The sequence below is a fragment of the Balaenoptera acutorostrata genome, chromosome 8 (assembly GCF_949987535.1).
Source record: "Balaenoptera acutorostrata chromosome 8, mBalAcu1.1, whole genome shotgun sequence".
NCBI classification, from domain to species: Eukaryota; Metazoa; Chordata; class Mammalia; order Artiodactyla; family Balaenopteridae; genus Balaenoptera; species Balaenoptera acutorostrata.
The window spans coordinates 35,182,290-35,194,990 of NC_080071.1; the positions used below are offsets into that span (position 1 = coordinate 35,182,290).

The 12,701-nt window shown below is 40.5% G+C and overlaps 1 protein-coding gene across 2 annotated transcripts in view; it reads right to left on the bottom strand.

Annotated features, from left to right (window-relative positions):
• Positions 1-8,958, bottom strand: part of GPR155 (G protein-coupled receptor 155) — a 42,989-nt gene extending 34,031 nt beyond the window's left edge. Inside the window, exons 1-2 of one of the 2 annotated variants that reach the window (XM_007183299.2) lie at positions 8,801-8,956; positions 3,686-4,182 (exon numbers count right to left, since the gene is read on the bottom strand). In XM_007183299.2, the coding sequence (XP_007183361.2) occupies positions 3,686-4,151 (466 nt within the window). In that variant the 5' untranslated portion in view covers positions 4,152-4,182; positions 8,801-8,956. Of the gene's footprint in view, positions 1-3,685; positions 4,183-8,800 lie in introns of both variants that reach the window. The other variant, XM_028166770.2, reaches the window with a different exon arrangement.
• Positions 8,959-12,701: the final 3,743 nt, after the last annotated feature.

Sequence of the window (12,701 nt, forward strand, 5' to 3'; positions counted from 1 at the left end):
GCCATTCATTTGCATAATTACTTAACATTCCATCTTTATCTATAAATAGGCAGCACTATTTTTTTAAATTTAATTTTATTTATGTATTTTTTATACAGCAGGTTCTTATTAGTTATCTATTTTATACATATTAGTGTATATATGTCAATCCCAATCCCCCAATTCATCCCACCACCCTCCCTCCCCCGCAGCACTATTCTTTTGTTATCAATCTGAGTGTAGTTTTTCAAATCTGAAAAATAATTGAAAGCAGTGACCCATATTAACAAATTAGATTTATAATCATTATATCAACTATTAAGTTCTAATTAATACTTATAAATAAGTCTCTTGGGGGGAGGGGAGAATCCCACTCTGAGGAATTATTATATAGCTTTGAAGAACTAAGAGACAAAATTAGCCACCCACTGTGGCTCCTATTTTGATTACTGCAGGGTTTCAATCCCTAGCAAATAACACAAAGACCCAGACAAGATCATTCTATTATTTAATGGCATATAGTTAAATGCTTCATTTCCTTTCTGTTTACAGCTCAAGCACTAGAGCATAATTATGATTAGTCAGGGTGCTTATGCTATCAGCATTGTTTAAGAATGAATTATAGCACTTAACTATGCCCTACTGTATCTTTTAATGACAGAGGCAGGGAACCATTCTGATTTGCTAAAATCCACATTTCACCTCAGTAGAGTCTTGGTTTCTTCTCATACGCGGATTTCTTAAAGTACCTCTGAAAAGAATTGTTTTTAAAAATAGCAAGCTTATTTTTTTAGTCTGCAATAATGCAGTGTAGTATTATGTCACTTGAGTATAGATAAATCATTTTAATGCAATTTCATAGACCATTATAATTATAGTATAGAGAAAAAGTAAACACGACTGTCCTTCTTCTTTAATCACTAACTTATCTCTCTTCTGAGTCACCTGTAAATTGGACCAATGTTGTAGAACAAATGCAGTCGTAAAAAGGACATTTCCTTTAAGCTACCATGCTTATCTGTGAACTAGAGAGTAGGAATTCTTGGGAGAGGCCACATAACAAACAGAAAGAATGATCTTCTCTCTAGAGACAGTCTTCTCTGTTCACCCTGAGCATAGCCAGAAGGCAGATGGCTATGAACAGCAGTAATAAATAATCTCATTGGAGCAGATACATGGCCCTAGTTCTGTACCACAGCTTCCAATCTGTAGTTATATGAAAAAGCACTTCTGTGTATACTGTTGGTTTCTGGTAAAGTTATTGTCTACAACCTAATGTCACAAGAGCTCTTATATTATCTGTGATTTAAAAACAAACAAACAATTACAACTCAAAATCTGCAAGCATAATCATCAGGGGAACTGGGCTAGCACACTGCTGGGAACATGATTATTACCAGATTCACTGATTTAATGTGGGACATGAGAAAAGCAGCAATGAAAATGGCTGACTATATTTTTTATTTGGAGATTCTGCCTTAATATGAGAATGGATAAACTCATCTAATAGGTCTTTTTCCACTGCTACTCATTTTATGAATTTTTTTGAATAATGTAAAGATTATGAAAAACTTTGATTCTCTCTGAAAATAGTGTATTATAAGGGCTAGCTGGGTCTTCTGATGATCAAATGGGCATGTTATATAACTGTGTGGCATAAGAAAATGCCCAGGATTTAAATCTAGGTTTGGGTCTCAGTCACCTGTTAGCTGTGTGACCTGGGGTAAGACAATTAAATCTCTGTAAGTCTGCCTTCTTATTTGAAAATGAGGATAATAATATCTGCCCTACCTCAAATGAGATAAGTATATAAGAAAATACTCTTATAAAGTTACAAATGTTAGTTCTATTTAGTTATGGGCTTACTACTCTATGACAGCATGAAACTTACAGTTCATGTCTAAATTAAGATATAGCACTATTTATTAAATATTTAACACTATGATACTTAGCCACTTCTAAGGTCCTTATACCATCAATACCTTGACAAATGTACATTATTAATGCTCCTGAAGAGAGGGACAACACATTAACTCCTTGCTCTTTTATTTCCAAAGTCTTTATTTAAATGCTTGGCTCATCCTTTAATTTTAAAATTGATTAACCTTAAAGGAACACCTATCTAGTTTCTGACTATTCACAGCTCAGTTATCTAAGAGCCTGGTTTTTCCTCTCTCATAAACCTCCTACTTTATTCATAGTTATATAATTTCTTAAGTGTGTATCTCTATTTCTGGTAAGCAATATGGAGGAAGAGAATGATGAAAAGTATAGTCCACTAGAATCCTTTTGGTGCTAGAGGTGTAATAATTTTTTGGGGGGGGGTGGATTGTTAAAAGATAAGAAATTTGAAAGTTAATGGCAGATTTCAATTGTCCATTTCATTAAGTTTCATTCAGTCTCTGCTCAGAAGATATATCACCAGAGAGGCCTTCACTGACCCTGCTCCCCACCTCAAATGCCATCTCCTTGTAAAATAACACTACTTTGTTTTTATGGCCCTTGTCATCACCTGATATTATTTTTGTTTTTATTTTATTTTCCCATTAAAATGTAAATTCAGTGTGTACAAGAACTTTGTTCACAAGTGTATGCTAGCACAGTCACTGGTACTAACAGGTTCCTATGAATGAATGAAGTAATAAATGAATGACTATATCCATAATATTCAGTTCCCTACATTATGATACATGATAAAAGCAAAACATAAACTTTAAAAATATTAAAAATTCATAGAAAGTACATTGGTAGATGCCAGGGGCCGGGGGCTTGGGGGGCAGTAGGGAGGGGGAATGGGGAGTTAGTGTTTAAAGGGGACAGAGTTTCAGTTTAGGAAGGTGAAAAATTTGGGAGATGGATGATGGTGAGAGTTGTACTTAGTGCCACTGAACTGTACACTTAAGTATGGTTAAAATAGTATGTTTTATATTATGTGACTTTTACCACAATAAAAAAACATTAAAAAAAAAGTAGTTACCAAGTATACATTTTCTTGGTGGCAGAGAGTTCTGGAAAATAGAATATGTTTCTAAGATATCTCAACATCCCCAACTAGTATGTTTACTATTTCATCAGGAAAACATATACACATAGAAACATAAAATTAGGCTGTTTAAAGAGCTGGAAAGTTAAAGAAGGAAAAGTTGGAAAGGTAAAAAAAAGTCCTCATTTTGTCCTTAAACAAGAAATTAACTTCGACCAAAGTACACTGATATTTTGAATAAAAAACTCAATAACAAGCATTAATGTAAAATAATATACACTCTAGATGGAAAGAAAAATAAGGAAGGGAAAAAGTCACTCATAAATTTCCACTGCTAACATTTAATAATGACAGTTTTTCAACAGGTGTATGCCTATGCTTTTTACATAATTTAAATCAGAATCTGATCTCTTCTGGAAATTATATTTCTTTCATATGTGATTATTGAGAAGAAAAAAAATACTATTAGAAAGATGACTCACAAAGTTTATTTGGATATGACCATTTATTTCAGGTAGATGTTTGAAGGTGCCTCAAACTCTGAAAAAATATAATTCATCTAACTTAAGACATATTTAAGAAAAAAATATGAAAGATTTCTTAGATATAAGTATAAATCACTAACAAATGCTTAGTTAAAAGATTCAAATTAAAGTCTTACATTTTGTTACCTTCTAAAAGACCTGAAATTTTTTAAAACTTAAAAAATAAAAAGTAACTTACCTATAGGATATCCCAACGCAAAGTCGTTACTTTGTGTAGCAAAAATAGGGAATAGTCCAGCTTTGCTAAATCGACTATGGGGACTGGCAACCAATAAGGTTAATACACATACAATGAAAAATACAGAAGCTTTGGCAATTAAGATACTATATAGAAAAGACCAGTCCACGTTGGAAAAATTAAGTACAACCATGTTTTTGAATAATAAAGCTGGAAGTGCAAACCTGGAGACAAAATTTCCCAGTCCTTTTGCCTGTGTTGATGTTATAACGTTGGCCCTTCCTGCTATATAGCCACAAAGGACTATGCCAAAGCATTCTAGTAAGGCTGGAAAAAGCCTTGTTATTGACATTGAAGGTGGGTCATTAGTGGAATTAAATCCATGTGTTACTGGTGAGGACAAAGTCTTGGTCATATTGACTGCAATGGTCAAGTTCTTGGCAGGTATATCAGAAAAAGAATTCATTTTCTTCCACCCTCCAAATCCAACCAGATCTCTGGAAAGAAAGAAGAAAGATTCAGTGTGAAGTCAATGAGAAGAATTCTAGTTTAAAGGATATACTGGCAAACACAGATTTATTAAATGGCCAAATAAATATACAAACTTTTTTCAACTACCATCAGAGAAAAATACAGTGAAAAATAAAATGGGTGGAAGTGTCTGCTAACAACAACCTCTTGACTCTCAAAGGTGGGTCAGCTCAAAATATTTATGTTGCTGTCCTATGTTCAGTATCAGATATGAGAAAAATAAGATCCACAGATTTTACAGCTGTAATGATGCCCTGTGGTCCTCTCCAGTGCTCCACAGTCAAGCTCTGCCTAGTGGATGACAGCATGGGGCCCACAGAGTCTGCTGAATGTCCACCTGCAGCCAAATTTTCCAGAAATTTCAGAAGTTCTCAGGGCTACATCAAAGAGTCACAATGGACAGGAAGGTCCTTTCCAGCCTGCGGAAGGACTTGAATATAGGATAGGAAGAAGAGTATAATAGAATATCACTGATCAACTTTGAACCAGTAACTTACTTTTCTGTACCTCATTTTCCTCATCTGTGAAACGGCAATAATAGTACCTACCTCATAGGAACTTGATATTATTCAATATCAAGTCCTTACAAACACATCTGGCACAAATAAACCACTTAACAAAAGTTAAATATAACTTCTGGTGGCATATAAGAGAGAGAATGAAAGAAAAAATGATGGCATCCCACCAACCTACTCTTAGTTCCTTTGACACCAGCCAGACATATTGGCTGTCTTGAATTCCCCATAGTCCTTTGTGCCACAGGGGCTTTGCCCATGCAGTTCACACTAAAATATTCTCTTCCCTGCCCACCCACATAACAACTACCCATCCTCCGAATCATATCCAAATCAATTCAGGAGTCGTTGTATCAGGTAAGGCTCCTCTAACACCATAGCCAGGCCAGGAGTCTTTCTCAAATAGAATCATGTTCCTTAACTTTAGGCCACTCTTCTCAGTTTATAATTATACTATGTATTAGAGTGACTATGTGATTTATGTCTGTCTCCTTCACTAGACTTTAAGTGCCATAGAAGCAGGGACTATGCATGTTTCTGCTCACTTTTGTGTCCCTAATGCCTAGCACCGTGCCTGGAGCACACAGGAGATTTAGGAGACTAAAATAATCACCTGCTCTTAAATAAACCTTTCACCCTTTAGTGGATCAATGTTCTTTCTTAGGAACTATCTACTTCATGGACAGAATTTTGTTTTTTTGTTTTTTCCTGAATGTTAAGTATTCTAAGTTTTTCACCAAGACCACAAAATGTGTTCTGAAATGTTCCAAAGCTGTTCATAAAATGTTAAAGAACACAAAATGTCTTGTAAAATGTTCTAAAGATGTTCAGAAAATGAAGCAAGGAAAACTTTATGTTAATATGACAATACTTACCAGACTTTCCTCTTGCTGCCAGGGACACAATGAACATTAGGTTTGAACAACTCTGCAACTAACCAGTTTTATTAGTAACTTGAAACTAACATAGTGACAATTGCCAATTCCTAAGTGATTATTCTGGGTTAACCATCTAAAGTAGCCTTATATAAGGTAGAAAGTAAAAAAGCTTATGCTTCCTAAAATGTATAATGCCCAGGTTAAGTTCTCAAACACCCACATCACATTAAGGACTCAGATGGCAGGCCAAAGACCAATAACTGATACAACTGGGGGTGTGGATGAGATCATTTTCTCTGTGCTACCCTGGTATAAACTGAACCGTTTTAAAACATTACATTGGGGCTTCCCTGGTGGCGCAGTGGTTGAGAGTCTGCCTGCCAATGCAGGGGACACGGGTTCGAGCCCTGGTCTGGGAGGATCCCACGTGCCGCGGAGCAACTGGGCCCGTGCACCACAACTACTGAGCCTGCGCGTCTGGAGCCTGTGCTCCGCAACAAGAGAGGCCGCGACAGTGAGAGGCCCGCGCACCGCGATGAAGAGTGGCCCCCACTTGCCACAACTAGAGAAAGCCCTCGCACAGAAACGAAGACCCAACACAGCCAAAAATAAATAAAAATAAAAATAAAATAAAAATAAATAAATAAAAAATAACAACTGTTTAAAAAAAAACATTACATTTAATCTGGATCAGGACAAATATTTTCCTACTAGGATTAGATAGGAGTGGTCAATATACACAAAACCTGTAATACTCACATACTTGAAGTTTACCAAATAAGCATCAAATTATATCCTGGGAAAGCTACTGATTGGTACAGGTACCCATAATTAAAGTAATGAGCTGGTAAACAAGTGAACAAAGGTGTTAAACATTTGGAGCCCCTGAGAGATGTGGACTTGAAAAGGCAGTGCTAAAGATTAAGGTGATAAACTACTCCAGTCTTCTGATTTTTAAAAAGTTCCCTATATTTCTTTTCCTGGAGCATTATAACTTACACTGCTCCCTACCCCTTATTTGTACCACACTTGCATATCAATGTATTCCAATAATTTTTAAACCAACAGTTTTAACTAAACTTGCAGTTGTTCAGTGAAAAGAGTCAAATGGCCTGAACCCAATTTGGGGCCTATCACTCATCAACTCTTCGGGTAACTCAGCCTCTCTGCACCATAGCTTCTTCAACTGTAAAATGAGAGTAAAAACCTCCTTAGAGGGCTGTTGTGAGGATTGGAGCTTTTATACACAGCTTATCACAAAGTAGGCCTTCAAGAAATGGTAGCAATTGCCATTAGGAGTTGTGTGTCCTAATAATAAGAATGGTAGTAAATTAAATATAATTCATTGTTCTATGCAGTTCTTCAAACATACTTGGTATTAAAGAGCCTCCAACTAAAACAGAGGGATGGGATGGGTTGTAAGGTTATCAGTTTTCATTTTATACCAAACAACTAAGAGGAGTTCAATTTAATTTAGTTTGATCTTAGCTGTTAGCAGGGAAGGGAGAGCTCTTTATTTCTCTCAAGGTGATGGTCAAATAGCTGTAGCAAGGCCCAGGTTTAACTTTCAGGTAGTCAAAAATTAAGAGAAAAACTTTGGGAAGTAATCTTCCCCTTCCCATGAAGTTTCTTTTAATGTTCCTTGATATTATAGAAGCAATATCTGCTAATTGAGGGGTAGTCAAAATAACCAAAAAGGACTTACAAAGTTTTATCTCATCTGAAATTTTTTTCCAACAGGAAGAGAATATACTTTTTTTAAAAAATAAATTTATTTTATTTTATTTTTGGCTACGTTGGGTCTTCGTTGCTGCACACGGGCTTTCTCTGGTTGCGGCGAGCGGGGGCTACTCTTCGTTGCGGTGCGCGGGCTTCTCCTTGCGGTGGCTTCCCTTGTTGAGGGGCAGGGGCTCTAGGCACACGGGCTTCAGTAGTTGTGGCTCTTGGGCTCTAGAGCGCAGGCTCAGCAGTTGTGGCGCGCGGGCTTAGTTTCTCCGCGGCACGTGGATCTTCCCGGACCAGGGCTTAAACCCGTGTCCCCTGCATTGGCAGGCGGATTCTTAACCACTGCGCCACCAGAGAAGCCCCGAGAATATACTTCTTAAAGCATTCTTTTAAAATAAACAGGAGCCACAGCAATGGAAGTTTAAAAAAAAATAGCATCCAGTCTTTTCATCTCATTAAAAACAAGGCTTGTTAAAGAACAAAAAAGTTGGCTTGTCACAGTAAAAGACCACTCACTGGGTCGGGAGCAGAGAAATGCTATACACCAGCCACTTCTGGCCACTCATACTTGGTTTAGATAACATGGAGGAACCACTAACATTGTAAACAACTGCTATTAAGTGAAAATGGGGAGGAGTGTTCTGACGGGTTTCAAAGAGAAAGCTTTAAACTCTTAAGCTATTTCTCAAACACCCAGTAACCTTTCTCCGGTGGGAAAAGCATAATACAGTGTGGTCCTATTCAAGCACCCTTCAACACCAGCAGTCACACCATCCACCCACTCCCACCTACTTGCAGGGGACCGAACGTCTTCCCTAAAGACCCAGAGTGGGGAGGGAGTGCTGAGCACTGCCTCTTCTCTTGTCGGCAGGGACAGACTTTGGCCCTCTAAGATAAGGATGTAGAGAATCCGTAACCAAATAGGCCGCCTAAAGAACAGCTGCCACCCAATGCCTGGGCAGCCAGCAGTGGAAGTGTAAAGGCAGCCTGGGTTCTGTGCCTGGGATACAAAGTTGGTCGCTCAGCTTCCCCAGGGCATGGCATTCACAAAGCATGGTAAGTGAAATGCTCCAAAAAGGGGTACGGGAGAAAATTTGGTGCAACGCTCCAGGTACCTGGGCAGAAGCTCCCAGGATGGCATTCACTGAGGCCAACCCCCGGAATAAAGGGAAGAGTCTGAGAATGGTAGGGTGGACGCACGTAAATGATGTGCTCCTCAAACTGAGGGATGGCAGCTCTGTCACCAAAGGGGACAAGCCGCCCCTTCCCCTACGTAAGTCTTCCCGGGTGGCCCCGCACGTCCTAAAGGCGGGCGCTGCGGGGCAGAGGCGGGCAGGCGCAGGCAGCGGATTGCGGGCCTGAGCGCTGCCCACCTGCTCAGACTCGAGGGGCGAGAGCGGGGTCACCAGGGGCCCGCAAAGCCGAGCCGGGACCGCGCAGGTCGGCGCCCCGGGGGCCCATCTCACCTGCTACGGCCGCATCCCCGGGGCCGCGGGAGAAGGGAGTCGATGTTCGAGGTGGGTCAAGCAGGGAGGAAATCACCGTCACCTCCCACCCCAGCCCTCCCAGCCGAGAGCTGCCGGCTGCCAGCGGCCGGCTATAGCAGCTCATTCACATTCCGAGAAAGTGAGGCGCTCGTAAGCTGGGACCGGGTCAGCTCCTCCCTGCGCCGCCGCCCCGCCTCCAGGCCCCGCCCCCGGCCGGGGGAACCACAGAGCCGCGCCGTCCAAGGCCCCGCCTTCAGGCTCCGCCTCCCGCCGCGAGACTACGCCGCGCGGCCCCGACCCCGGCCCCGTCCTCTGGCTCCGTCCCCGACCGCTGAGACGCGGAGGCCCAAGGTCCTCCGGTACCCCAGCCTCCGCCGCAGGCTGCGAGCTTCCCAGCCGCTAGACGCCGGCGGCGGGACTTCCGGCCGCTCGGCTCCCGCAAAATGGCGGCTGCCGTGGGCGCTTTGCCGTTTCGTTTTCCTCTCCGTAAATTCAGGTGCAGAAGCCTCTTGTCTTTACGCCTAACCCCAGACTCGTGTGGTCGGCCAAGTCCTCTCTTGATTAGCCTGCTCGTTTTTATAGCACAGTTTAAAGCAAGGTCTTTAATCGTGGGTCAGACTCCTGCCTTTCACCTTTCTCAAGGCAGTGTGACCTTGACCTTCCTAAATCAGAGACTAAAATGTCTGTAAAGCTTTAGGCCTGTGCTTCGTTTAGAATAAGCACCCAGTCCCTGACTGCTTGTGTTTCTATTGTCGGGGGAACGACATCCATATCCCCTCAGTGTACTGAGCGGAAACTGTATTGGTGGAAAACTGTAGAGCAGGAACTGAACATATAGAAAAGTCATGAATTCTGCTACTCTTCTCCTCACTTCACGCTTGTTCTCTATCTTCCTAACTTTTAACAGCTTCCCTGTTTCCCTTGAACCTGGCTGCTTTTTTTTTTTTTAATCTCCTGGTTATACCTCAAAGCTAAAAGAATTTGTGTTTAGAAAGTATGGAGATTAATTCAATTAAATAAATATTTATTCAGCTTTAACTTTTAGCGGAATACTGGAAGGTAGGCCTGGAAAGGTAAGTTAGGGTGAACCTCTAGGAAGTTCCTTAGGTTAGCCTTAGAGTTTGGACCTATCCTCTGACCACAGTAAAACCATCAAATTCTTTTTTTCATGAGAACATGTCTTAGTGATCACACTATTTTCGGATATGCAATCTGGAAGCTTTCCCAGGATTAGTTGAAAGACTGAAAGCAGGAAAAACATGACCTTGGGAAAAACCAAGCCACGAGGAAATAAAGATGTAGTCTGGGGTGGTGGTAATGAAAAGAATGAAAGAGGCTTGAGAGACATTACAGAAGGAGAACTGATGGGACTGGATTACTGATAAGGCAAGAAAAGGAAGGAGATAATGAAGGTATGTATTTGTTCATCCATTATAGTAAAGAAAAGGAATTGAGCTAGGGAGACTCTAACATCCTTATTAGTTCTAAAGTTCTACTGTTTCCTATCATTCTATTTGAAGATGAAAGGAAGAAATCTTTCAAGTGAGGGAAGTGGTTACAAGAAGATAATGAATTTGGTTTCAGGCCTAAAATCTAAAACCTCAAGAAACTTAGTTTAGTCTCCTCTCTTGAAGAAGTTATCATCATCTTCTTTATCTGAGGTCCTGGAGATTAAGTCATTGATCTAAGAACAGCCAGCAAGTGAATGAGAGTCTAAGTGCTCACTGTCCTGTGAACTAACTGCTCATGAAGGTATCAGCACATGTAAGTAGAGATTTCTAGGAGACACCTAAAGAGAAAACAGAAGCTCAAGAGAGAAAAAACAGAGCCAAAGATGTGGTTTGGAGATACCTGTATGGAGTGGACAAGTAAGAGCAGCTGGCAGGGGGACAATGACTCTAGGAACAAAGTGTTTACGGAGATGAAGGACTTCATCAAAAAGTCATTCTTAGGGCTTCCCTGGTGGCGCAGTGGTTGAGAATCTGCCTGCCAATGCAGGGGACACGGGTTCGAGCCCTGGTCTGGGAAGATCCCACATGCCGCGGAGCAACTGGGCCTGTGAGCCACAATTACTGAGCCTGCGCGTCTGGAGCCTGTGCTCCGCAACAAGAGAGGCCGCGACAGTGAGAGGCCCGCGCACCGCGATGAAGAGTGGCCCCCACTCTCCGCAACTGGAGAAAGCCCTCGCACAGAAACGAAGACCCAACACAGCCATAAAATAAAGAAAAAAAAAAAAAAGTCATTCTTAGATAAGCAATTACTGATGAATGCCATAAGGTAATAATTTAATTCCACTATCCTGTCTGCCAGTCATTCTGTGAGATGCTGACCTATATATACTGTTAGCTGGAAATAGGAAGTGAAAAGCACACCTAAGATAACTTCTGTTAACGTTTTACTATATATGTATCACTTTTTCCTATGCATACATAAATCAGTTAAGAAAAATAGGGTCATACAGTACACATTATTTTTCATATACGTGATTTTTAGTAACCTTTTTCATTTAATATATAACATTTTTATTCAGAAATATAGATCTGTGTCATAATTTTCAATACCTACTTAATATTCTCTATCAAAATGTTGAGGATGATCTCCCTTGAAAAATTTGGACTCTGGGCCATCCATAGAGTCTAATCAAAGATGAGTAAAGAAGAGGAAGATAGGGCTTCCCTGGTGGCGCAGTGGTTGAGAGTCTGCCTGTCAATGCAGGGCACACGGGTTCGAGCCCTGGACTGGGAGGATCCCACATGCCGCGGAGCAACTCGGCCCGTGAGCCACAGTTGCTGGGCCTGCGCGTCTGGAGCCTGTGCTCGGCAATGAGAAGCCGCTATGGTGAGAGGCCCGCGCACCGCGATGAAGAGTGGCCCCCGCTTGCCACAACTGGAGAAAGCCCTCGCACAGAAACGAAGACCCAACACAGCCATACATACATACATACATACATACATAAAAATAATGTAAGCAGACAAGAATAGCATTAAAAAAATTAAAAAAAAATTAAAAATTAAAAAATTAAAAAAAAAATTAGAAGAGGAAGATAAAATAGTACAAGTGTTTAGAGTGACTTAAAATGTGTTGTTTGAATATGTCTAAAATGATTTCTAGTTTCTTTAAAACTGCCTGTCCCCTTCCTGTCAATACCAATTTCTCCTTAGAGATTCATATGATTCCAGAGAAGCTGATCTCACTCCGCCTTCAAAGGTGATGTAACTAACCTATGCTAACCGATCAGTATGTTCGTTAGACTCAATCATTGAGTCAGGATGGGCATTGGCACCAAGGTGGTTTGATAGAATGGCTCTTAGAACATTTGCTGAGAATGCTAACGTTCTTTCCTACTGCCAGGAAGATACTGACAGCCATCTAGGGACCACGAGAGGAACCAGTCTTCGAATGGTGCAGACACCAAGGAAAGCACAGCAGAGGGAAGGAAATAAACGGGTCCTTGATGACATATTGAGTTGTAGGATCAAGCTTCACCTGAAGCCAGTCAGCCTGTGGACTTCTCATTCATGTGAGCCAATCAATTTTCTTTATTGTTTAAACAAGTTTGAGTTGGGTTTTCTGTTACTTGAAATCAAATGTATAAAAAAAATTCTAGAAGAAAATGCCAATAGTAATTATCTTTGAGTGATAAAAATACACTTTTTTTTTTTCTGTGTAGAAAAGTTCCCAAAATTTCTACCAAAAAATGTGTATGTATTTTATCAGGAAAAAGTCTGAAATAAGTCATAAAGTGTATATTTTGGCTATATGGAAATGTTGAACCATAATAGTAAATATTTTTCTAAAATTCACTGCTAAGTATTAAACCAGGTAGGTGTACAAAATCCACCTGTAAAATAGAACAATTTAAGAGCACTGATACAGTGCA